The following is a 27,497-nucleotide window of genomic DNA, read 5'->3' as shown; positions in this document are numbered from 1 at the left end:
ATTACAAATATAACTGCTATATGACCTAGCAATCTCACTTCTGGGTACTTAGCCAAAATAACTAAAATCAGGATCTCGAGGAGTCTCTGCACTCCCATGTTCCCTACAGCATTGTTCACCACAGCAAAGATAATGGAAACAATCCAAATGTCCACTGACAGATGAGTACATAAAAAAATGTGGTGTGTACATACATACAATGGAAATTATTTAGCCTTAAAAAAAGAAGGAATTCATACCATTTGCGACAACATGGATGGATCTGAAAGAAATTATGCTAAGTTCAATAAATCAGTCACAGAAGGACAAATACTGCATGATTCCATTGATATGAAATATGTAAAATAGGCAAACTTACAGAAAAGAATATAGAAGGGTGACTATCAGAGGATGAGGGGAGGAACAAATGAGGAGTTGTTCAAGGGTTACAAAGTTATAGTTACACAAGACAAGTAACTTCTAGAAATCTGCTGTAAAATACTGTGCCCATAATTAAACACATAGTACTGTGCAATTAAAAAAATTTTAAGAGGGTATATCTCATATCACAAACACCAATAAAAAGCAAATGGACATTTGGGAGATGATTTATATGTTTATTACCTTGATGTGGTGACAGTATCATGAGTAGATGCATATGAGCAAACTCATCAAATTGTATACATTTAATATGTGAGGTTTTTATGTTTTGTTTTATTATTTTATTTTTTGTTAATCATCACCCGAGGATATTTTTCCATTGTTTTTGTTTTTGTTTTGTTTTTTAGGGAAAGAGGAAGAGAGGGGGAAAGATAGAAAAAAACATAAATGTGAGAGAAACACATTAATTGGTTGCCTCCAGCAAGTAGGCAGGGAGGATCCTGCAACCAAGGTACATGCCCTTGATAGGGGTCAAACCTGGGAACCTTTGGTCTGCAGGCCAATGCTCTATCCACTGAGCCAAACCGGCTAGGGAAATATGTACAGTTTTTATACATCAATTATATCTCAGTAAGCTAGGAGGGTAAATGGTGCCTGGGCCTCATCCCCAGAAATTATGATTAAATTGTTCTGGGGAGAGTTCCAGGCAACAGTATTTTTCTAAGTTTCCCTAAATGATACTAATACACAGCTAGATTTGAGACTTGGTTATTTAAAACAATGGGCATCTTCATGCAGTGTTGGTAGGATTATATATACAAGCACTCCAGAAAATAATTCAGCATCATTGGTAAAGTTGAAGATGCATACACCTGTAACCCAGTAATTATAAGACTCTTGAACCATTCTTAAATTATAGTTTATATAGAATCACAGGGAATGTTAGTTGCTGGGCCATACCCCCAAAGTTGTATTCAATAGTTCTGAGATGGGGGTGGATATTTTGTTTTTCTAACATGTACCCAGTTGCTGCTGAAGCTGCTTATACAGCAATCACACTGAGAACTACTGATCTAGAAGAGCTCTTCAAGATTTGCATCAAGACCATGTACAAGAATATTCAGGGCAACATTATTTATACTACCAGTGTTCATGCTAATGATAACAACAACAACAATAATAAAATAAAGACCTAGGAACTATCCAAATATTCACTGACAGATAATGGGTAAAGAAATCATAAAATATTCATACTATGGAACACTATACCACAGCAAAAATGGGGGGGGGGAGGAGCTACATACATGAAAATAAATTAATCTCCAAAATAGTGAATAATTTAGTAATAGAACATGTATGCAATATGATTCCACTCATACAGAATTTAAAAAGAAGCAAAAGCTAAACATATATTTTAGGTATATATCCATATGTGATAAAATTATAAAGCAAAGCATGGGGATGATGAGACCAAGATTCAGAATAGTGGTTTCTTCTTGGCAAAAAGGGTAAACAATGAGCTTCATAGATATTGGGGATGTGGGAATACATGATTACATTTTACTAATGCTATATTTTGAACTGTACACATACAGCCACATATTAGAGAAGAATCCCAAATGATCCCTTTGTAAAACAGAATGCACTTTTGCCCTCAGGTATTCTTGATCATCCTGGGAGAGTTCACATGTTGCCTTAAAACTTTATAGTTTGGACTTAGTCTTCTATTCATCTGATTCAATTCAATATTGATTTCTTCTGTTGAGCCAGTCAGGGCCATTTTTCAGCTGGTCATCATCATAGAAATAATGACTCTTTACATTTGCAATGTCTAGACAAGCCTTGGGCAAACTACGGCCTGCGGGGCCGGATCCGGCTGTTCTATCCGGTTCTCTTGCTCTCCCCTCCGCTCCTTTACTTTGAATTTATATTAGTTCACACAAACACTCCATCCATGCTTTTGTTCCGGCCCTCCGGTCCAGTTTAAGAACCCATTGTGGCCCTCGGGTCAGAAAGTTTGCCCACCCCTGGTCTAGACATACTCTTCTGTTTCCTTTTCCTCCACAGGCTAGGCAATAATCCCCAATGCTTAAACTCAACTATTTCAGACTTTTTTTTTTAAGAAAAAATAATACTTGTTAATGTTTTGTGGCCCCTTTTCAAATATCCCAGAAAGAATTGTCAATTTAGTTTAAACAGATGAGGTAAGACACAGTCAGATAATCATGGACAGTTCTTATGCTTACGTATTCATTTGTACCATAAACTAAGAATAATTAGTCAAACAAAAATTGAACAAATCCTACAACAAATCACAAATTTTGTTTGAAATATTTCCCCCTTGAAGCAGTATTCAAGTTATCTATGAAAATAGCTCATAATGTACATTTGGCCTGGGGCACTGAGTTTCTAACAGATATAAAGCCTTAACAGTTTCCCTGCAATCCTCAAAAATTGATTGTTTTCCCAACTAGCGACATGTGTTAATGTTTATTTATAAACATTCATTGAGCAAATTTTGCCACTACTCTACCATAAATAAGAGCAATGAATTAGATTATATGTAGACAGAATCTGAAATATACACCAATGCCAAGTTCCAAAAAAAATAAAATGAGTATTAATTATCATATGTATAAGACAATATATCATTATTGGGTAACCAAATACATTTGTTATCCCATGACTTGTTTTTTGTTGCTTAGATAGAATTTAGCACTTTGGGGAATATTGGCTTCACTTAAGATGCAGTCCCACTCCAATGAGTCACTCCTATATGGCTACTCACTCCATCATCAACTAATTACCCATCCTCTGAAGATTGACCCTGTTATTGACACCTGACCTGTTTGTCCTTCTGAGGAAACCTGGGCGTAAGATCAGGTAAGGGGAGTCCATATGTATATTTGGTAGATATTTGGTAAACATTCCCAAACTCCTGTTAGTTAAGCTAAACCCTTCTCCAGACCTTTGGTATGTCCCCTGTCCAATGGGGAAGCATACCTTCCCATCTACACATCCCCTGCAGTATCTGCTGTCTTTATATGAGTTCAGATGATCTTCATGGATTTACAGCAACCAGTAACAAAAGCTTCCCTATGTGTGATACTGTTCATCACAAACAGAAACTATCTTCATCTAGAAGTAGTCACAACTTTGATTTAAAATTATATACAACATAAAACGTACATAAACTGGACCTAGTGGCTGCTCCTTTTGGATCCAGTGTGTCAAAAACACTGCTTGCATGCACCTTGGCTAATGGAGACCACCAATATTCCTGTGGCGGAAACACACTCCCCAAAATAGGCAGTTGATGCTCAGGGAAACTGCCTAATTTTCTTCTCTCAGTGCTAAAGATCTTTCAGAGCAGAATAATCTATGACAGAAATGTTTAGGGCCAGCAGAAATACCTACCACTAATCATGACTCTATATAAGCATTGCTTTGATACTGTGTGGAATCACTATGCTTATTTTCATAAAGATTTGTAGTTCACTAAAGGAGATTGGGGTGGCTCTAGCAATTTTCAGAGTTCCTAGAGAGAGAACACAGACATAAACAGTCAAGAAGGGGTAATCCATAAATTTGACATTAAGCTTAGCATGGACTGCTCACCCCTCAATACAGCCTACAGAAAGGGTCAGTCTAACAATTCCACAACCTCTAGTTTAAAATACCACCAAATAATCTCTCTATATATACAAGCCTAAGCAACCAGTCGAGCAGCCGACTGGTAGCTTATGATGCGCACTGACCACCAGGGGACAGACACTCAATGCAGGAAATTCCCCCTGGTGGTCAGTGTGCTCCCACAGCAAGAGTGCCACTCAGCTGGCCGACAGGTACGAGACGCAGGGCCCAGAGACTGCAGTGGAGTGGTAGTGAGCCTACCAAGTGGCAGCAGTGACAGGCGCAGTGGAGCCAGGATGAGCAGGAGCAGCAGGCAGGAACAGCAGGAGGTGTTGGACTGCCAGTTTCGGCCGATCCATGCACCAGGCCTCTAGTATGATATAATATTTCTCAAATAGAACACTATATCATGTATCTGACTGGTTTTGAAAGAACTTAAAAAATGACTAAAACAGCCCAGCCAGTGTGGCTCTGTGGTTGAGCACTGACTTATGAACCAGGAAGTCACAATTCGATTCCCAGTCAGGGCACACACCTGGATTGTGGGCTCAATCCCCAATGGGGGGCATGCAGGAGGCAGCCGACTGATGATGTTTCTCTCTCATCAACGTTTCTATCTCTATCCCTCTCACTCCCCCCCTCTAAAAATCAATAAAAACATATTTTTTAAAAAAATTACCTCCCTTCCTACTTCATAAAATGCTTTGTAAAAAATAACTAGAACAGAATACTTATGTACAAATCAAAATGTCAGTATCATATGCAAAGATCTATTTTCAAAAACTATTCCAAAAAGCTATGAACAACATAGTACATATGAACAGATAAAGAGCAGAGAGAATCATCACGATGGTATAGAAAGTAGGGAATATTTCAAGGAGTATTTCAGGGTGGTATAGAAAGTAGTGAACTTTGTGTTTAGAAGGAAATTAACAACACCTAAGGCAGTGGTTCTCAACCTTTCTAATGCCGCTACCCTTTAATACAGTTCCTCATGTTGTGGTGACCCCCAACCATAAAATTATTTCCGTTGCTACTTCATAACTGTAATTTTGCTACTGTTATGAATCGTAATGTAAATATCTGTGTTTTCCGATGCTCTTAGGCTCTACAGCAGCGGTTCTCAAACTGTGGGTCGCGACCCACAGGTAGAGAACCGCTAGCAGTGTCGCGACATCCAATAATGCTTGTAATTGTTGGTCTTAAAACTTTTTTGGTTGACCTGGATGTTCATTGTCTTTCACATCAAAATCATCACTTTTAAAGCATTTAAACCAGCGTTCACAAGTATCTTGAGATGAAGCATGTTCACCATAAGCTTCCTGAAGTACACAATAACTTTCAGCAGCACTTTTCTTCAAAATAAAGTAATGAATTAAAACTTCCCGCAAATGCTCTTTTTTTTTGGCACAGAATTCGACATTTTAAGCATAAAAATATCTATGATGTTAACACCTTCAGAAAATTTGACATATGAAGTTTCGAAGCTTGCTGTCAATATAACAAAATAGCATACATATGAAATCGCATATATATCAACATATGTATAGCTCCATCTATTGAAAAAATCCACATTATTAACCAGTATGCCTGGTATAATAGAACTTTGCAAAAACCATATGGTAAGTAAATACTTATTCCTTGTATATAGAAAGGAATGTTTTGATTACATTACTCCCTGACTACATATCAGAGAGCAAGTGGTTTTACAAGTATAATCAATTACAAAGAACTTATAATTTACATGACTAGCCAATGATCTTTAGATCCAAATCAGGTTTATATAATAGAAAAAAAGAGTTGGAAGATAGTAGAAAAAGATGATGTAGTTGTTCTCCATTTCAGTTTGTTTCATCAAGGGATTTGGAGCCTAGGCACTTTGCCCTCCATTTCTCTTGGGCTCAGGGACTTCTGCATTTTGTCCAGAGGTAGCAACACAACTACAAGTTAGAGTAGGAGTTTGAGTCTATCCTTGCTTTTCATTTCCTAGTTCAGGGTTCTGGAAGTCTATGTGAGGAAAATGAGGGCACTTTCAAAGTTATATAATTACAAAGGAATTCTGGTTTACCAAAAACATCACCTCTCTTCAATAGACCCAATGAATCTATACAGTATGAAAGAACTAGAATTTTAATGAAGTACTACTATGGCATAAAGTCTATATGACAGTATAAAATATGATCTTCTGAGGCCACACCTTGCTCAACTATTAATAAGACTTACGTTTTGTTCAAAGTGCAAGTTGGGTAATTTTTTTGAATTTTTAAAATGTTTTTAATAATCCCATTAGTACAAGAAAAATTTATTGTTCAAAGCTACCTTTCCTTTCCTTGTTAAACATGTTTTATTATGCATAGACAACACCATAAGCAGTGATGGTGACAAAATAGTGCTAATCAACAAAAAACAGAGGGGATAAAATAAGCAGTCATCACATTGGCTTGGAATAGGTCTGATTTGAACAACAGACTGAACGTAGCAAACAAGAGTGAAAGAAAACTTCAGTGAAAAAAAGTCACAGAAAAATAAAATCACTCAACCAGTTAGAAGCAAAAGATAAAAAAGAAGAGCAGCTCATGGATAAAAGTACTTTTAGACAGCAATACGCTTGCCACAAAATAACCATTTATTTCATTATGATGAGAAATGGGCAAGAAATGTTTTATGATTGCTGCTGTCATTGCTAATGTTTCATGTTCCCTAGAGAATTATGAAAATGAGCGTGGTGAAAACGAGTTGTTATTTAAGAGAAAAATGTTTCCAAATTCTACAATACTAATGCCAGTATAGCCTTAATTGATATACTTGTATTCTTCTAGTGCGTGAACACATGCAGACTCACAGCCTGCATAAAATACAGATGGTCGATAGCCACGTAAATAGATCAATGATTACAAAGATGGATAGAGGAGACAAAAACGAGCTCTACTATTACACATGCATGAACTTCCTGACTATAAGAATAATTATACTCTAGAACTGGTTAATTGAGGGAAGTTGAAGAATCTTTTTTCCCTGCAGAATCGATAGATACCCATCTATCTTTGATGACTTAGGAGTACCCTTGTCTGGAATCAAGGGAATGGATTCAATGACCTTTGCTTCATTCTAATCATTTTGTCAGAACCCAGTAATAAGTTATAGAGATCATATAAATCTATTTTGAGATGTAAAATAACATTTCAAAAAACATAATGCTGTGGCTACTGGCAAACCACACACATTGGGTTCAGTGCTGGATACTTGAAAGTGTTTCAGAAAAGTAATAGCACCACTGTAAGTGGAAATTAACAGGGTGGCGGAGCGCAAGCTGGACAATTCCCAGGCAGGTATTGCAGAAACACATCTATGGAGCTATTTCTGTAGTTTCCAGCTATGAGGGAAATACACTAGAGCTGTATTTCACCAAGGGGTTATTATTAAGAAAGATTAGTGTACTTTATTTAAAAATTATTTAAAATGAGAGAAAGGAAGAAAGGGAAGTTAACAAAATTTTAAAAAAAGAAGGAAGGAGGGATGAGAGAGAGGGAGGGAAGGAGAGAAGGAGAAAGGAAAGGTCAGAAAAACTGAAGAAGATTGAGGGGGAGTAGAAAATAAGGCACTAGACAGTTGCATGACCAGTAGATGCATCTGTCTCTTAAAAATTAGGGAGACAGCCCTGGCAGTATTGCTCTGTTGGTTGGGCGTCCCATGCACCCGGAGGGTGCCGGTTCGATTACTGGTCAAGGCACATGCCCAGGTTGCTGGCCCGATCTCCATTACGGGGTGTGCAGGAGGCAGCCAATCAATGTTTCTCATCTATGTTTCTCTCTCTCTCTCTCAATAAAAATCAATTAAAAAACACATTATTTAAAAAATCAATTAAAAACATATTTTTTTTAAAAAAGGGAGACAGATACCAAAAACAATAAATAGAATGTTTGCTTAAGGAATACAGGTGTCTGGCATGTTGCATGGTTTCTTTAAAAAAAAATACATGAAAATAACAACTATTTAACTCACTGTAATTCAGAATATCAAAAGTAGCATTTCCCCTGATCTCATTCTCTCATTCATCCCTCCTTAAAACTCTGTGCTGGCTTGTGTGACATACCCTGTTCCTGGCATCCTCCCTGAAGTTGGCTCCCTTTATTCTGATTTGTCTGCCACCATCCATCCCCTCAACCTGTGTGGTCTCCAGAGATGTAGTCCACCTTCCACCTGTCACTTTTTTCACAATCAACCTCAAGAATTTCTTTGGTCTTTATACTCCAACAATCACTTATTTGCAAATGACTCCAAATATCTTATTTTCAGTCCTACTCTCTATTCTCACTTCCAATACATACCCTAAGATAATGTATCCATAAAATATTTCTCCTCTGCCCAGGAAGGATTTTCTCTCCCACCTGATTTGCTTCTTTTTGTTAATAGTACAACTATTCAATCTATTGCCAAGATTTTTCAATGAGTCATTTTTTTAAGTTCTCATCTGCCCACCTTCACTTGTTTTCTCTATCCCCAAATATATTTCAATGCTTCATTGTAATTATACTTGAAATTACAATTAACTCCCTATCTCTAATCTCTTTTCACCAAGCCACCTGGCATACTACAGCTATACACTGAGTGGCCAGATTATTATGATCTCTGAACGCATAATAATCTGGCCACTCGGTATAGTAATCTTCCTAAACGCACACTTGTCCATGTTCAAACTCAGCCACTTGGTGTCCAAGTTGTCCATTGGGGATCAACAATTATGATGCTTATAGGGTCTAGGAATGATTCAGAGTGGGTAAAATGCACTGGGGGATGGCAGGGCCTGTGGCAAACGGGACAGTATATGACATTTAAATTCCACCATTTAAGCACTACAAAGGCCAAATAAAATATATTATGGGTAATTAATTTGTGATTTCTATGCCTCTACAATATGACCCCAATCAATTTTTATATGCTTTCTCATTAGTTCCACTCTACATGACTTCTAAGCTATACCAGAATATGAATATTTTCTTTTCCATGCCCTTGCCTTTGCCCATCAGTCCCTGTTCCTACTCATCTCTAACTGAATCTTAATAGTGCTTCAAAGTCCAGCTCAAGTTCTACTTACTCCAGGAAGACAACCTAACCACAGTCTACCCTAGCCTTTATATTTTTAGAGCAGTATTTGGTTCATAGCAAAATTGAGCAGCAAGTACAAAGAGTTCCCATATATCTTCTGCCCCTATACATGTATATCACCTATCAACATCCCCAACTAGAGTGGTACATTGGTTAACAATTAATGAACCTACACTGACATGTAAATATTGCCCAATGACCATAGTTTACACTAGGGTTCACTCTTGTTGTAGACTCTATGAACATGTATCCACCATTCTAGTATCATACAGAATAGTTTCACTGCCCTAAAAATTCTCTCTGCTCTGCCTATTAATCCCTCCCTCCCCACTAACTACTGGCAAGTACTGATCCTTTCAAATGAATCTTCTAAGTCATTTAACTGGGAAACTTTTCTCTTTTTTTTAAATATATTTTATTGATTTTTTTACAGAGAGGAAAGGAGAGGGATAGAGAGTTAGAAACATCAATGAGAGAGAATCATCCATCAGCTGCCTCTGGCACACCTCCTACTGGGGATGTGTCCACAACCAAGGTACATGCCCTTGACTGGAATCGAACCTGGGACCTTTCAGTCTGCAGGCTGACGTTCTATCCATTGAGCCAAACCAGTTAGGGCGGAAAACTTTTCTTTTTAAAAAATGCTCTCGTTTCATTCATATATTACAATATATAACATTGTGTGAGTTTAAGATATAACACTGAGTGGCCAGATTATTATGATCTCTGAACGCATAATAATCTGGCCACTCAGTGTATATCATATATAATAAAAGGCTAATAGGCAAATTGTCCCCTCGACCAGGAGTTCGACCAGGAGGCAGGCCGGCCAACTACCCATGTCCCCTCCCCCTGGCCAGGCTGGCTGGACCCCACCCATGCACGAATTCATACACTGGGCCTCTAATACACACACACACACACACACACACACACTGAGTGGCCAGATTATTATGCGTTCAGAGATCATAATAATCTGGCCACTCAGTGTATAATGTGATGACTTAATAAATTTATAGATTGCAAAATGATTACCACTATAACATTACTTTACACATTCATCACCTCACACAGTCATAATTTTTTTCTTTATTCTAGTGAGGACTTTTAAGATTTATTCTTAGAATATTTCAAATATGCAATTCTGCACTATTAACTCCAGTCACCATATTGTATGTTACATCCCAGAATTTATTCATCTTATAGCTGGACCACTTTCATCTATTCTCCCCTTTCCCCCACCCTTTGCAGACCATCAATCTACTTTCTGTTCTTATAAGTTCATTTGTATTTTTAATTCCATATGTAAATTAGATCATACATTGTCTTTCTCTGACTTTTTTCACTTAAAATGATGTCTTCAGGGTCCATCCATGTTATCACAAATGACAGGGTTTCATTCTTTTATATGGCTCCATTTTGCATTGTGCATGTGTGTATACACCACAACTTATTTATCCATTTGTTGTTACCATGTCTTGGCTGTTGTAAGAAAATGCTGCAATGAATATTAGCATGCAGATAATTTTTGATATAGTGATTTTATTTCCTTCAGAAATACATCTAGAAGTGGGATTCCAGGATCATATGGTAGTTCTACTTAAATTATTTTAGAAATCGCCATATTGTTTTCCATAGGAGCTGTACCAATTTACATTCCCACCAATTATACAAGGATTACTTTTCTCCACATCCTTGTCACCACTTATCTCGTCTTTTTTATAATAGCCATTCTAATAGATATAAGATGGTATCTCATTGTAGTTTTGAGTTGCATTTCTCTGATGATTAGTGATATCGAGCATCTTTTCAATGTACCTGTTGGCCATTGGCATATCTTCTTTGGAAAAATGTCTATTCAAGTTCTTTGCCCATTTTAAATCGTATTATTTGGTTTTCTGCTCGAGTTGTATGAGTTGCTTATATATTTTGGATATTAGCCCATTATCAAATGTGTAGTTTGAAAATATTTTCTCCCATACTGTAGTTTGCCTATTCACTCTGTTGGTTATAGTTATGTCCCATGCTGTAAAAAAGGCTTTTAGTTTAATGTAGTCCCAATAGTTTACTTTTGCTTTTGTTGCTTGTAATTTTGGTGTCATATTAAAAACAAAACCAAAAACATTGCTAAGACCAATGTCAAGGAACTTTTTCCATGTTTCATTCTAGGAATTTTAGGAATCCTAGTCTTTTAAATCTTCAATCCATTTCAAGTTAATTTCTGTAAGTGGTATAAGATAGGGGTCCAGTTTCATTGTTTTGCGTATGAATATACAGTTTCCCAACACCATTTATTGAAGAGACTATCCTTTTTCCTATTCAGTATGCTTGTCTCATTTGTGAAATAGTAGTAGACCATACATGCTTGGATTTATTTCTGGGCTTTTGATTCTTTTCCTTTGCTCTATGCATAATACTGCTTTAATTACTAGAGATTTTTAAAATATAGTTTGATATAAAAAGTGTGATGACTCCATTTTTGTTCTCTCTTGAAATTGTTTCAGCTGTTCATAGTTCTTTGTAGTTCCATCTGAATTTTAGGATTATTTTCCCTATTTCTGTAAAAAATGCCAGTGGAATTAGGCACAGTTTGCATTGAATCTATAGACGGTTCTAAGTATTATGAACATTTTAACAAAGTAATTCTTCCAAGCCATAAATATGAAATATTTTCCATTTATTTTTGTCTTCTTCAATTCCTGTCATCAATATCTTAGAGTTTACAGTTTACAGATATTTCACCTCCATAATTAAATTTATTACTAAGTATTTTATTGTTCTTTATGCTATTGTGAAACTGTTTTCCTTATTTCTTTTACAGATATTTTGCTGTTAGTGCACAGAAACACAGATTTTTTTATGTTTATTTTTGTATCCTATAACTTTAGGAATTTACTAGTTCTAACAGTTATACAATGGAATCTAGATTTTCTATATAATAAATCATGTCATCTGCAGAGAAAATTTTATTTTTTCCTTTCCAACTCAGATGCCTTTTATTTCTTTTCCTTTCCTGGATACTCTGGGTAGGACTTCTACTACTAGTTTGAATAGGATGGTAACAGTGGCCACCATTTATTGCTCCTCATCTTAGAGGAAAAGCTTTCCACTCTTCAGCATGTGTTAGCTGTGGGTTTATCATATGTGGCCACTGATATGTTGAGTTATATCCTTCTATACTCAGCTTTTATCATGAATGGATGCTGTATTTTGTCACAGGCTTTTTCTGCATCTATTGAGATGATCATATGAGTTTTAGCTTTCATTCTATTAACATGATGTATCCCATTTATTGACTTATGTATGTTGAACAATCAGGGATGAATGCTATTTGATCATGGTGTATGACTCTTTTAATGAACTCTTGAATTCAAGTTTCTAGTTGTTGTTGATGGATTTTGCACATATATTCATCAGGTATAATGGCCTGCAATTTTCTTTCTTGTATTTATCTGGTGTTGATAATGCTGATCTCATAATATGAGTTTGGGAGTATTCCTTACTCATCAATTTTTTGGAAGTGTGTCAGAAGGATTGGTATTTATTCTTTTTTAAATGTTTGATAGAATTTACCAGTGAAACCATCTGCTCCTAGATATTCCTTTGTTTAAAGTTTTTTGATTATTGATTCAATCTCCTAGTCATTACTAATCTGTTCATATTTTGTATTTCCTCATAATTCAGTCTTGGTCGGTTGTATGTTACAAGAAATTTATCCATTTCTTTTAGGTTGTCCAATAATTTTGCATATAATGTTTCATACCAGTCTCTTATGATCCTTTGTACTTCTGTGGCATCAGTTGTAATGTCCCCTTCTTCACTTATAATATTATTCATGTGGGTCCTCTCTCTTTTTTGTCTTGTTATTGTAGCTAAAGGCTGGTCAATTTAATCTTTTGAAAAAGCCAACTATTAGTTTTGTTCATCTTTTCTATTGTTTTTCTGTTCTCTATTTCATTTATTCTTCTCTAATCTTTATTAGTCCCTTCCTCTACTAACTTTGGGTTTAGTTTTTTCTTCTTTTTCTCCTTCCTTGAGGTATAAAGTGAGGTTGCTTATTTATTTAAGATATATTTTCCCCTTGATGTGTGTATTCCTGTGAACTTCTCTGTTAGAATTGCTTTTATTTCATCCCATAAGTTTGGGAATGGTGCATTTCTATTTTCATTTCTTTCATCACATTTCACTTCCTTTTTCCCCCCTCTTTGATCCATTAGTTGTTCAGAAGTGTGCTGCTTAATTTCCAAGTATGTATGTATTTCCAAGCTTTTCTCCTATTACTGATGTCTAGTCCCAAACCATTGAGATCAGAAAAGATATTTGATTTCAATCTTAAACTTTTAATATGGTTTATCTTGGAGAATGGTCTGTATACACTTGAGAAGAATGTGTATTCTGCTGCTGTTGGATGGAATGTTCTGTATGCATACGTTAGCTTGTGCAAATCCACTGTTTCCTTATTCATTCTCTATTTGGATGATCTATCCATTATTGAAAGTGGAGTATTACAGTTCCCAATTACTAATTTATTGCTGTTTATTTCTCCTTTTAGTTTTATTAGTATGTACTTTATATATTTACATTTCCAAATGTTGGATACATAAATATTTACAATTATATCTTCCTGACAAATTGATTCCTTTATCATGTTATAGTCACTGTCTATTTTGACCTTTTTTATTCACTTAAAGTCTATTTTGTCTGATAAAAAAGATAGCAATCACTGATTCCTTTTGGTTACCCTCTGCTTGAAATACCTTTTTTCATCCCTTCACTCTCAACCTATGTGTGTCCGTAAAGCTAAAGTGAGTCTTTTGTAGACAGTATATCATTGGATTTTGGAGTTGTTGTTTTTTAAATCAATTCAGCCAACCTATGTCTTTTGATTGGAGGAATTAATCCAGGAATTAATCAGTTACCGTATTTTCTGTGTATAAGATGTTGCCATGTGTAAGACGCCCCCCACTTTTCCAACCCAAAATTAAGAAATCAATATTTTAAACATTTTGTTGGTTTTCCTCTTAAGGCCTTCTTCTTTTTTGGCATCTTAAGGAGTTGTTCTTCCTGTTTTCTCCACTGTCTGATCATACACTCAGTGGGAGGAGGTCCAAATTGTCTCTCTGCAGCTCTATTTCCATGCTCTTTTGCATAGCTGATTACATTCAGTTTAAATTTTGCAGAGTAAGACAATTGCTTGCTGGTATATATCTTTTTATTTTTTGACATCTTTATGGGCTCAGAACACTCCAGTCCCTGTTGCATCTGCGCACTCTCCACCTCCACTTCCAATTATGGCATCAGCTGACATTAGTAACAGTAAGGCTCATGATCGGAGGAAGCCTGTTTGACAAGGTATGGGCAGCTATGCACCCGCATGCTCCCTCCTTGGCTGACTTCCGTGTATAAGACGCCCCTCGATTTTCAGTCTAAAGATATTAGAAATAGTCTTATACACGGGAAAATATGTTACAAATTTGCTATTGCCTTTGGTTAATTGCTGACTGTTTTGCATATTCTTTGTTTTTTGCTTCTCCTATTACTCTTATCCTTTGTGATTTGAGTATTTTTGTGACAGTATTCTTTAACTCCTTTATCGTAATTTAAATGTTTTTCTTTTACAATTTCCATAAGGCTTACATAAAATATATTTACAGCATCCTATTTTCTAAAATATATCTTTTATTTATTTCAGAAAGGAAAAGAGAGGGAGAGAGAGATAGAAACATCAATGATGAGAGATAATCATTGATAGGCTGCCTCCTGTACAACCCCCACTGGGGATTGAGCCTGCAACCGTGGCATGTGCCCTGACCGCAAATCAAACCATGACCTCCTGGTTCATAGGTCGATGCTCAACCACTGAGCTACACCGGTTGGGCTATAATATCCTATTTTAAGTTGATAAACAACTTCAATAGTACACAAAAACATTATAATTTTACTTCCCTCACCTCATATTTTAAGTTATTTTTGGTTATTGATATTATAATTTACATGATTTCTATACTATGGCCTAATAACAGATTGTTATAGTAATGATTAATTTTAATATATTTTACTTTTAAACTAGAGCTGTAAGTGAATTAAACACCATTACAATATTATTAAATTTCAATTTGAATATATATGTATCATTACCAGTGAGTTTTACACATTCATAGGTTATGATTTTTTTCTTTATTAATTAAGATATTACATATGTGTCCTTATGCCTCCATTGCCCCCACACCCCCCACTCATGCCCTCAAGCCCTCAACCCCCTGGTGTCTGTATCCATTGGTTAGGCTTATATGCATGCATACAAGTTCTTTGATCTCTCCCCCTTACCCCCACCCTCCCCTGCCTTCCCTCTAAGGTTTGATGGTCTGATCAAAGCTTCTCTGTCTCTGGATCTGTTTTTGTTCATCAGTTTATGTTGTTCATTATATTCCACAAATGAGTGAAATCATGTGATATTTATCTTTCTCCAACTGGCTTATTTCACTTAGCATAATGCTCTCCAGGTCCATCCATGCTGTTGCAAATGGTAAGAATTCCTTCTTTTTTACAGCAGTGTAGTATTCCATTGTGTAGATGTACCACTGTTTTTTAATCATCTCATCTGCTGATGGGCACTTAGGCTGTTTCCAAATCTTAGCTATGGTAAATTGCGCTGCTATGAACATAGGGGTGAATATATCCTTTCTGAATGGTGTTTCTAGTTTCTTGGGATATCCTATCTAATAGAAGGGTAATATGCAAATTAACTGTCACTCTGTCACAAAGATGGCGGCGCCCATAGCAGCCAGGGCACTGGACGCTGGCGGCGTTGCCCCAGCGACGAGCCCCAGCATCCTGCGTGCCCGGGCCTGCGGAGGGAGGAAGGGCGGGCCTCTGGCCAGAGGCCAACCGGGGCGTGCGGGATATGGGACACTGGTGTCTTTGCAGGCCAGGCTGAGGGACCCCCCATGCACGAACTTTGTGCACCGGGCCTCTAGTATTCCTAGAAGTGGGGTCACTGAGTCAAATGGGAGTTCCACTTGTAGTTTTTTAAGGAAACTCCATACCGTTCTCCACAGTGGCTGCACCAGTCTGCATTCCCACCAGCAGTGCACGAGGGTTCCTTTTTCTCTGCATCCTCTCCAGCACTTGTTGTTTGTTGATTTGTTGATAGCCATTCTGACAGGTGTGAGATGGTACCTCATTGTCATTTTGATATGCATCTCTCGGATGATTAGTGACTTTGAGCATGTTTTCATATGTCTCTTGACCTTCCTTAAGTCTTCTTTCGAAAAGTATCTATTTAAGTCCATTGCCCATTTTTTTATTGGGTTGTTTATCTTCCTTTTGTTAAGTTGTATGAGTACCCTGTAAATGTTGGAGATTAAACCCGTATTGGTGATAATATTGGCAAATATGTTCTCCCATGCAGTGGGCTTTCTTGTTGTTTTATTGATGGTTTCTTTTGCTGTGCAAAAGCTTTTTATTTTGATGTAGTCCCATTTGTTTATTTTCTCTTTTGTTTGTATTGTGCAAGGAGCTGAATTGGGGAAGATATTGCTTCAGCATATGTCAGAGATTTTGCTGCCTGTGGATTCCTCTAATATTTTTATGGTTTCCCATCTTACATTTAAGTCCTTTATCCATTTTGAGTTTATTTTTGTGTATGGTGTAAGTTGGTGGTCTCTTCATATCAGCGTGAACAACACTTTATAAATTTTCTTGTACTACAGGTCTCCTGGTAATCTTTCTTTACTTTGAGAAATCTTTACCTTTTCTTCATTTTTGAAGGACAGTTTTTCCATGTGTAGTAGACTTGGTTGACAGTTTTTTTTTTCTTTCAATATTTTTATATCATCTCATAATATCCTGGCCTACACTATTCTCTTGAGACAGAAATTTGTTGATAGTCCTCTAGGCTTTCTTCACTCTTTTTCATTCTTTATTTTACTGGATAATTTAAAAAGACCTATCTCTCAGTTCATTCAGACATTCTGCTTAATAGAGTGTGATATTAAATCTCTCTATTGAATTCTTCAGTTCAGTCAACTTTAGGATTTCTGTTTGGCTTTTTTTTTTTTTTTTTTTTTATGGCTACAATATCTTTGTTGAACTCATTTTGTTCATCCATTGTTTTCCCAGTTGTGTTTAGCTGTCTTTCTGTGTGTTCCTGTAGTTCACTGAACTTCTTTAAGAAGATTATTCTGAATTCTATTTCAGAAAATTCATAGATCTCCATATTTTTAGGGTCAGGTGTTAGTCTTTATTATATTTCTTGGTTGTACCATTTTTACCTGATTCTTTGTGATTTCTGACTCCTTAAATTAGTATCTGCGCATTTAATTAAGTGGTTTCACTCTTCCAGATTTTACATGTTTGTTTCAGCAGGTAAAGACCTCTATTTGTCAACTCACCTTGGGGTACTGGATGTGTCAACTGGTAGTGTCTGTGGACAGGTAGGAATTATTATCATGATGAGGCCATTGCCTATTATCTGATGTCAGACAGGGTGGGTTCCACATTCTAGCCTGGGCCTGCTGGCTGTGTTCTGCATTCTAACAGGGCCATTGGGTAGACTCCCAAAGCCATTGGAGGACTACTGGCTGTGCTCTTTGGTCAGGTGGGGCTACTAGCTTGGTTCTACAATCACCTCTGGTCAGGTGAGATGATAGGCTGTGTTCCCAGGCAGATAGTATCACAGGTTGGACTCTGCCATTAGGCAGGTTATGGTCTGGGATCTGCAATTGCTCTTGGTCAGCATGGGCCTTAGGCTGTGCTCCTTGAATGAATGGTGCTGCTGGCTGGACCATGTTCAGTTGGGGCCCTAGGGTTTTACCTGATGTTGGGCTGGCCCTCTGACTGGACTTCACAATCAGGTAAGCCACTGACTGTGTTCCACTGTTGGGCAAGGATACTGATGAGCTCTCTGGTTAAGAGGGGCCTCCATCTGTACCCAGGTAGAGCCACAGGGTATAGTCCATAGTTGGGCATAAAAGTGGTTGCGCTCACTGCCTGGGCAAGGCTATAGGCTGGACTCTGTGTCTTGGTGTTAGTGTAGGTTGAGCTCTGAGGCTGCTCAGAATCACTGTTCAGGCTTCTTGGTTATACAGGACCAGAGTGCATGCTCAACAGTTGGGCAGGGTTGTGGGATGGAGTTCACAGCTACCTGGGTTCTCTGGACAGGCTTCTTGACCAGGTGAGACTAGAGGCTATGCTCAGCATTTGTAAAGGACTATAAATTAGCTCCCTGTCTGGGGAGGCCAGTAGAACAGGCTCCATGGCTGGTACAGCCATTGACTTGGGACTTGAATCAGGTAGAACTGCCAACCGAGCTCCCTGGCTAGATGAGGTCATCAAATTAGCTCTGAGGATGGGCAAAGCTATAGGCTGGGATCTCTTCTCAAGCAGTCCTGAAAGCAGTAATGTGGTCAGCCAATATCTTAGTGTTGGTTACTCTATGTCCCATCCCCTTTTCTCCATCTATTTCTGATCCTCAAGGGTCAGGCTCCACAGTTTCTGCCAATGAATCTCTATGAAGTGAGACCTGAGTGGGTCTTCCAGGAAGCGTCCCATAATGTTGGTCTAGTTGGATGTCCACCTAGGGCTCTCTCTTTACACTGGAGAAGCCATAGGTCCATGGAGGCCCTCCTGGTGCAGCACTGTGCCAGACTGAGGAGGGGCAATATGGTCAGAATGTAGCTGAACCTCTTACCCTTCTAATGCAGTCCTTCTTGGTCTCTCTAGTTTAGGAGGGTGCATTCAAATCAACCCTAGGTCTGGGATTTTTACAATGGTGTCCTTTCTACGGATAGTTTTGAGGGGGAACTGAAGTTGAGAATGACTCATACCTACCATCTTGATTGGGAAACATTTCTGTTCTAATTTCTAACCTTTTTGTTTGTGCCATGAACCCTTTATACCAGTTTATGCATCCATTCTCCATAGAGAATACATATATAGAAATAAAAAAACAATTATATTAAAATATATATCAACATATTAAAAAAATAAGTTGTGATATCATGGATGTGCTTCTTGATTAAAGCATTCAAAAATAAGATCTAGTGGCAGCTTTAATAACTAGTGTAATTTGGAAGTAGTAATGACTACAAAAAATATTTCAAGACTAGTGGCCCTGTGCATGAAATTCGTGCATGGCGGGGGGGGGGGGTATCCCTCAGCCCGGCCTGCACCCTCTCCAATCTGGGACCCCTCAAAGGATGTCCTACTGCTGGTTTACAGGGATCAGGCCTAAACCGGCAGTCAGACATCCCTCTCACAATCTGGGACTGCTGGCTCCTAACCGCTCACCTGCCTGCCTGCCTGCCTGATTGCCCCTAACCACTCTGCCTGCCGACCTGTTCGCCCCCAACTGGCCCTCGCCACCAGCCTGCTCACCCCCAACTGCCCCCCATGCCAGCATGCTTGCCCCCAACTGCCCCCCCTGCTGGCCTGCTTGCCCCCAACTTCCCCCCCTGCTGGCCTGCTCGCCCCCAACTGCCCCCCTGCTGGCCTGCTTGCCCCCAACTGCCTCCCTGCTGGTCTGCTCACCCCCAACTGCCCCCACCATCCTGATCACCCCCAATAGCCCCCCCACCGGCCTGATAACCCACAACTGCCATCCCATCCTGGCCTGATCACACACAACTGCCCTCCCCTCTTGGCCTCTAACCACCTATACCTCAGCCCCGCCACCATGGCTTCGTTCAGAAGAATGTCCAGAAGGTCTCCTGGAAGGTCTCCCAGTCTAATTAGCATATTACTCTATTAGTATAGATAGTGTCCTGGTGCACGGGTGGGGGCCAGCTGGTTTGCCCTGAAGGGTGTCCCGGATCAGGGTGGGGGTTCCCTTGGGGTGTGGGGCGGCCTGGGCGAGGGGCCTGTGGTGGTTTGCAGGCCAGCCATGGCCTCATGGGTTGAGGGTCCCCACTGGGGGGCGTGGCTAGCCTGGGTGAGGGGCTGAAGGCTGTTTTCAAGCTGACCACACCCCCTTCAGGGTAGGGGTTCCCACTGGGGTGCCTGGCCAACCTTGGTGAGGGGCTGATGGCTGTTTGCAGGCTGGCCATGCCCCCCAACGGGGACCCTCACCCCATGGGGCGTGGCTAGCCTGGGTGAGGGGCTGAGGGCTGTTTCCAGGCTAACCACACCCCCTTCAGGTTGGGGGGTCCAGCTGGAGTGCCTGGCCAGTCTGGGTGAGGGGCTCAGGGCTGTTTTCAGGCTGACCACACCCCCTTCAGGGTGGGGGTTCCCACTGGGGTGCCTGGCCACCCTTGGTGAGGGGCTGATGGCTGTTTGCAGGCTGGCCAAGCCCCCCAGTGGGGACCCTCACCCCATGGGGGTGTGGCCAGCCTGGGTAAAGGGCTGAGGGCCGTTTTCAGGCTGGCCACGCTCCCTGGTGACCCAGGCTCCCAGACACTCTTTCAGCGGCGGCTAGGGCAGGTGGGAAGCTTGGCTTCCTCCATTGCCGGGGGCAACCCAAGCCTACTGCTCACTCCAGCTCCATGGCCACTGCCATCTTTGTTGTGGTAATTTGCATACTCACTCCTGATTGGCTGGTGGGTGTGACAGAGTGATGGTCAATTTGCATGTTTCTCTTTTATTAGTGTAGATATATACCACAAATTTAATGTGATATGAAAATATTCATGATTTCTATTAGTGACAAAGTTAGAGATACTGTTAATTCTACTTTGGTATGTGCTCACATTGTTACTCAAATGAAATGTCAAGTATCAGTCACAAGTTAAAGAAAATAAGATGAAGTATTGTTCACATCCAAGTTCAGGAGCCCTTGAATTTTCCCAATGAGTCCCCAAAGGGGGTTGTGAACCCCTGGTTATCAACCCCTGCTTTACAAATATCTTTGCAAGTTATTCTGCAACATTATTATACTGCTGTCTATGTTAACCATATTTTTTCCTGCATATGCTTTATGAATATGACCACAAACTCTTTACCAACATGAATTTCCACAGCATTTAATAATCATTTGTAAGCACTAATGTTCTAAAATAGAGCATATTTTTATTTTTCCCTTAAGACTTGAGTTAACTTTGTGAAAGTCTTAGTTTCATTTCTTTGTCAATGTTCTATATGTAAGTATGCCTACAAATATTTCATTTTTACCACTGATATCCTAAAAACACTAACTGGTCTTAGATTTTTCTCTCTATAGATCAAACTAAACTACACTGAAGCAGATTTTCAAAGATGAAATGACCCTAAGAATCACCTAAATTTAGTGCACATTATTTGGAACTAACTCATAACTGCATATATTAAAAGCTCCTCAATAATTTCAGGATATGATAACTTTTAAGTGTTTCTATGTGCTGTAAGTAGTTTAGGACATTTCAACTTCTTCCACATTGTAAACTTAGTTTCTAATTTAGACTTAGATATTTTTAAATAGAAGAGCTATTAGTATTTTTATTGATTAATAACCTTAATACTTGAGCTTGATCTTGCTAATTTTTATTTTATTTTAATAAGACATTTATCCTGCCAGACAACTAATAGAGTTTAGTTATTTGGCAGGAAAAGCCTATTGACCCACACTAGGAGAGAGAATACTGGTGTTAATTCCAGTCCCTGGAAAGAAATGTGTCCTTTATTGTTTTTTGTTATTTTGTTGTTATGAGTAGACAACCATGCCACATGAGCAACAAACTATGTTTATGCATGGATGGAGTTGAGCACTGTAATCAACTAGAGCTTACAACAAAGTTAATCTGATGATACATATTTAATGCTATGCATTATCGATGTGCTACATGGTAATTAGACATAAATAGCAAACAGCTCCTATGAATGGCAAATTGATGTTACTTTTGCATCACTGAAGCAAATGTTTCTGGGATGGGATGGAGAAAGAGGCACTGATGATTCTCATCTTTTTTCTTTCCTAAGGGTGCAAGCACTCTTTTGGGTGCTAGAAAATGAAATAATTGTTTCAACCCAGGAACTTCCTGCTTACCAGAAGATACTGAGACATTTGATTGGTCTGGATAAACGCAACATTAACTTCAATAACCCAGGTGAGTTACTCACCAGTTGTGCCTTGTATGTATCCAAGCAGCACAATTCCAATCAGGCATACTAGTAAATTGTATGTTAAATTGTTTTCTACTACAATCATAACTAAGAAAATGAGTTTTGATTGAGAAGGGGAAGAAATGAGAGAAAATTGTAGGGTATCTGGCATTGAGAAGGAAAGCAGTCTGGTGTGCGGAAAAAAAAAGTCCTTAACAAAAAGCAGGTACAAAATTGGTGGGGCAAAGGATGCACGGAGTAAAACATACAGATATGTGAAAAACGGTAAGAGGTAGAAGCTTAGAAAAGTGAAGGGAGATCTAGAAAAGGGGAAGAGATACGACAGGCTCAGAGGAAGCCACATGCAGCAAACAGGAAATGCATGGAAGCACAGGGTCTTACATGCACAAAAGGAGCCTGGCAGGATCTGCACTTTCTGATTCTCCTTCACTCACCTTCCCAGAGTACAATATAAAATTTGCATACTAATGTGATTTCATAAGCAGTTGTTTTGTCATGATGGATAAGATTAAGCCCACAAATTCAACAATTTAGACATAATTTACTGCCATCTCTAAATTGTAAGCAATTCATTCCTCCCAACTGGACCAGGATTACCCAATTTAAAGAGAGAAACCACTTTATATTATTTATGCTACAAAAATTCCAGGTAATACATTTCTATAGACACATGTTAAAAACTTGTTGCATAGTAGAGGGACATTTACAGCAACAATCTTTCTCTCCTTACATTCCCTAAACAGGTGAAAACATGACTTAAAAAAATAAGTTTTTAATGTTGCCAGGAAATAAATACCACAGTAGCATTCCGCATATTTACATTATTTATTTACCAAGGCATATGAAGGAAAAACTACACAGTTTTAATGGGTAGAATAAATGACTACATTGATTAATTCTTCAAAATATGGTTCTATTTTACTATACTTGGGCTATACAGAAAAAAACTAGAAAGCTTCAATTATTGAGTAGGAGTCAGATATTTGTGTGATTTTTCATAATTTAAATTTAAACTGTCCAATTGAAAAAAGAGAACTAAGTCACATTTAGGCTTAATGCTGTTTTCATTCTGACTATTGCACAGAGAATCATGGGACTAAGGAGGATAGCAGAAATGTGATCAGCTCTGCATTTCCACTCACAGAACGATGGACTTGCTAGTTGCACAGAGAAAAGCATTTTTCTAAAAACAGTTTTTTAAAAATTTTACCACAAGGGGATTTTTATTGAGAATAATATAAGTGTGTCCTGATAATGAAGAGCCTATATCAACTGATTAAACCTTAGTCCTATAGAAAGTGAATATATTTAAAACATATACATAAGGTAAACTGTAATGCAAGTCTCCACTATGAAATGAAGGAACTGTAAACAATAATATAAACAGAGCCACTTTAAAACAGAGCCAGAGTTGCCATGTCAGAGAAACTGCCTTGTACATCTAATGTCTTAAATCCTCAGGATGTTAAAACAGGGCAAAATAACCTTTGGATTGGCTTAAGCAACCTTGTGTCTTGAAAAAGACCTGTTTGTTGCCCTAACCAGTTTGGCTCAGTGGATAGAGCGTCGGCCTGAGGACTCAAGGGTCCCAGGTTTGATTCCGGTCAAGTGCATGTACCTTGGTTGCGGGCACATCCCCAGTAGGGGATGTGCAGGAGGCAGCTGATTGATGTTTCTCTCTCATCAATGTTTCTAACTCTCTATCCCTCTCCTTTCCTCTCTGTAAAAAATCAATAAAATATATTTTAAAAAAAAAAGAAAAAGACCTGTTTGCAAAGATAACAAGAAAGCTATTATTATGACTACTGGACTGATGACTACTGGATTAACAAAATAACCACCACCAACAACAACAAATAAAAACACTGTTTAGAATTAACACCACTATGTTTGTTATGTTATCGTACCAATAGAAATGCCTTCCTCTACTAATGCAATTGTTCCCCTTCCCTTTCTCATAAACACTCATTGCCTTTGTCTCCAAACCAGAACACCAGCTGAGCTTCTGCCTGAATCAGTGTTTCCAGAATAGCTATTCTTAGTGATCTCAAATAAATACTTGTTTGCCTGTCACTTTGAAAGGTCTTTTACTTTTAGGTTAACAGAACCTCCATATAGACACAACCTGCTCAAATGACAAACACTGGTTCTCTGAGATTTAGAGACAGTTTGAGGAAGATATGGCAAAATTATTACAGCATAAACTATCAGTCTTCTTAAAATCAAAGCAAATGGCATGGCTCAACAACAAACAACAAAAAACTACAATGACTGCCTTTCTATAGCAAATCTCTGCAGTGTTTCTTCCTAGAAATTAAAACAGACAGGGGCAGACATACCAAGAATTCTAATAATATGTTAGATTTCTAGAATAAAGCACTTTTTGGATTTAATCATCACAGTGGCCCAGTGATCTCAGATGAGGATGCAGAGATAAAGCAAGCCAAAACTGTCTGCCCACAGGAGGCAGAATAATAGACTAGAAAGAGCAATGGTTTTAGAGTCATGATAGACATTGTTCTGAAGGCCAGCTCTGCTACTCTGCCCCCTACCAGCTATGTAACACGCGGCAATCTCTCTAAGCCTCAGTTTCCTTATGTGGAAAATGAGGATGTTAGTACTGATTTCATAAGACTGCTGTAGGAGTCAATGAAATGAAATATATCAAATGCTTGGCACAAACCCCAGCACATGTTCAGTGCCGAGCAAAGGATAACTTTACCATTTACACACTGATCCCGAGTAAGCTATTTAACCCGTTGGCCTCTTCTCTTTTACATCCATAAAATGATAATAATGATATCTACTTTACAGAGTCATTATGATGATGACATGAATGCAATTTTTTGTACAGTGCATAATACGGAATGATATGTCTACATATGCATAAACTTAAATTAAAAACACACACACGTCTAATAAATGGAAGAAATGGAAACAGAACCTAGATCTTCCATGTTAAGTCCTCTGACTATCAACACAGCTAGATACTCCTGATTATATAATCCAAATATAGAAGAATATTTCCTTACAACTCCATTATAGAAGACAGCAACGTAGAAATACCTGTGAAATGAATTTTAAAAGGAAAATATGCAAGTTACCTGAATTAAGGCTTCAGTCAACAAGTCTTCATTGACCTCCAAAATAATGTTTTTTATATCTTCATATGGCATACGATATGATCCTAGGAAGATAGCTAAAATAAAAATTGAGTTTATTAAAAACAGAATAGCATAGAAATTTTAACATCCTAATAAATACCTGATTCCCATTTAATAGACTTGAAACATGAAAATTCTGTCACTAATAATAATTTACAGAGTTATGAACAAACAGAAGTACCTCCCATTTGAAGTACTACACTACTCATCTAGGTAAAATGGCCTATTATCACAGGCTCTAATGTTTACAGCTAACATATTTATATACAAAATAAAATTCATATTAATAGTAGTGACAACTACATGTTTATGCATTTTAGATTGAGCTGATACAAAATGACCCATGAAAAGTTAGAGATTTGATTTCAAGTGGGTAGAATTCAGTGTGGAGATTGTCAGATGCATCCAACACAGTATTTCTCAAGAATGACAATAAAGTAACCAATTTCTCCCATATAGGAAAAAATTAAAGTGTCTGAACATCACTGCTCTCTGCATTCCTGCTGACATTCACGTGCTATACTATTAGTTGCTTTATATGCTGAATCATGATTTCCCTTGTCAACATCTTCTTAAATACATATTTTGTCACATTGAAAAAATTCAATAAATTATACCTAGAAAAGCTTATGCTTACTCAGAAAGTATTTTTCAATAATACATTATACTTCAGCCTCCACTACACATACCTTTGAAAGAACATTTGTTTGTTCTTAGCACCAGAACAAGAATATATTCCTAAGAATTTTTTTTCATGTAAAGGTCCCTATGACTTCTCTGGCACTTAAAAAAAATCCTTACTGTCTAGGTAATTACCTAGATGTAAACACCAAATGGGATCTCCATAATCAAAATTAATAATGTTGACAGATATCAACTAGCAATTAAGATAATACTGTGTTTAAAAAAAAACACACAACACTAAACATCCACTTTATAAAGAAAATGTACTACTGGCAGGTGTGGCTCAATTGGGTAAGCGCCGATCTGTGCACCAAGAGGTTGCTGGTTCAATTCCTGGTCAGGACACATGCTCGGGTTATGGGTTGGATCTCCAGTAGGGTGTGTGCAGGAGGCAGCTGACTGATGTATCTTTCTTTCCTTCCTTCCTTTCTTTCCTTCCTTCCTTCCTTCCTTCCTTCCTTCCTTCCTTCCTTCCTTCCTTCCTTCCTTCCTTCCTTTCTCTCTGTCTCTCTGTCTCTCTCTCTCTGTCTCTCTCTCTCTGTCTCTCTCTCTCTCTCTGTCTCTCTCTCTCTCTCTCTCTGTCTCTCTCTCTCTCTCTCTTTCTCTCACTCACTCTCTCTCTCCCCTCCTCCCCACCGCCTCTCTCCCTTCCTCTCTCTCTTAAAAAAAAAATCAATGAAAACACATTTAGGAAAAAAATGTACCATCAGATAAGCAACATACACATTCACAACAGCTATTAGGAGACTGCTTTTCTGACAGCAACATTCCGGCTGACAGGAGAATGATGAGCTGTTTATTTCAATCGGATTCCCTATAGCACATTCTTTAACAAAAGAAACTCCTATGGCATCTCTATGGTAATTAGAAATGCTTGATGTGTTGAAATTTCTCATGCAGAGTGTTTTAGTATCCTCAGAATATAAACACAGTCTACTGTGGTGACAAAGAATGCTAAATTCAATACAGAGGGGGGAATTTGTCAAAGTAAAACATAAGGCCTACTTAAATGAAGACGGCTTTAACTGTCCGGCTGCTTTAATGAAAGTATACTTAAGGACTGACTGGTTTGTTAAAGGCTTTTTGGTTTGGTACCCAGTTTTAAAGTGCAGTGGTTAACAATTTATCTAGCTCCCAACACAATTACTTCAAACGTAAAGGAGGAGCAGAAAAGGATTTGCCCAATGGGACTAGTGAATACTCTGAAACTGTCACTGCCAAGCTGAGGCAGAAGGAAAACAAAACTCTTTTCAACTCTGCCATAGGTCTCACTGGTCCTCTGACAATGCCGAATTATCAGCACTTTCCAACACTTTATTATTCATGCATTTCGTCAAGCCTGAGGAAGGCTAAATTATGATGGCCTCTTATCCTGGCTGAACCACAAAAAGGCAAATCAAATCATGTTTACACAGAATTGTGTTTCTGGTAGATGCTAAATTTGCCTGTTTGAAGAAGTTACAACTTTGTTTAAGTCCATTCAATAACCACCCTCTCATCACCATCCCTATACACGAA

The 27,497-nt window shown here is 38.3% G+C and overlaps 1 protein-coding gene across 1 annotated transcript in view; it reads right to left on the bottom strand.

The window, feature by feature from the left end:
* Window positions 1-27,497, bottom strand: part of DIAPH2 (diaphanous related formin 2) — a 1,007,470-nt gene that overhangs the window by 543,618 nt on the left and 436,355 nt on the right. Inside the window, exon 19 of the mRNA XM_080653027.1 lies at window positions 25,236-25,330. Coding sequence (XP_080509153.1) covers window positions 25,236-25,330 — 95 coding nt within the window. The remainder of the gene's footprint in view (window positions 1-25,235; window positions 25,331-27,497) is intronic.

The sequence above is a fragment of the Plecotus auritus genome (assembly GCF_963455305.1).
Source record: "Plecotus auritus genome assembly, chromosome: X".
In the NCBI taxonomy this organism is placed as follows: Eukaryota; Metazoa; Chordata; class Mammalia; order Chiroptera; family Vespertilionidae; genus Plecotus; species Plecotus auritus.
Note: the sequence above shows the minus strand (reverse complement) of the source record. Positions and strands in the feature narration are given on the sequence as shown.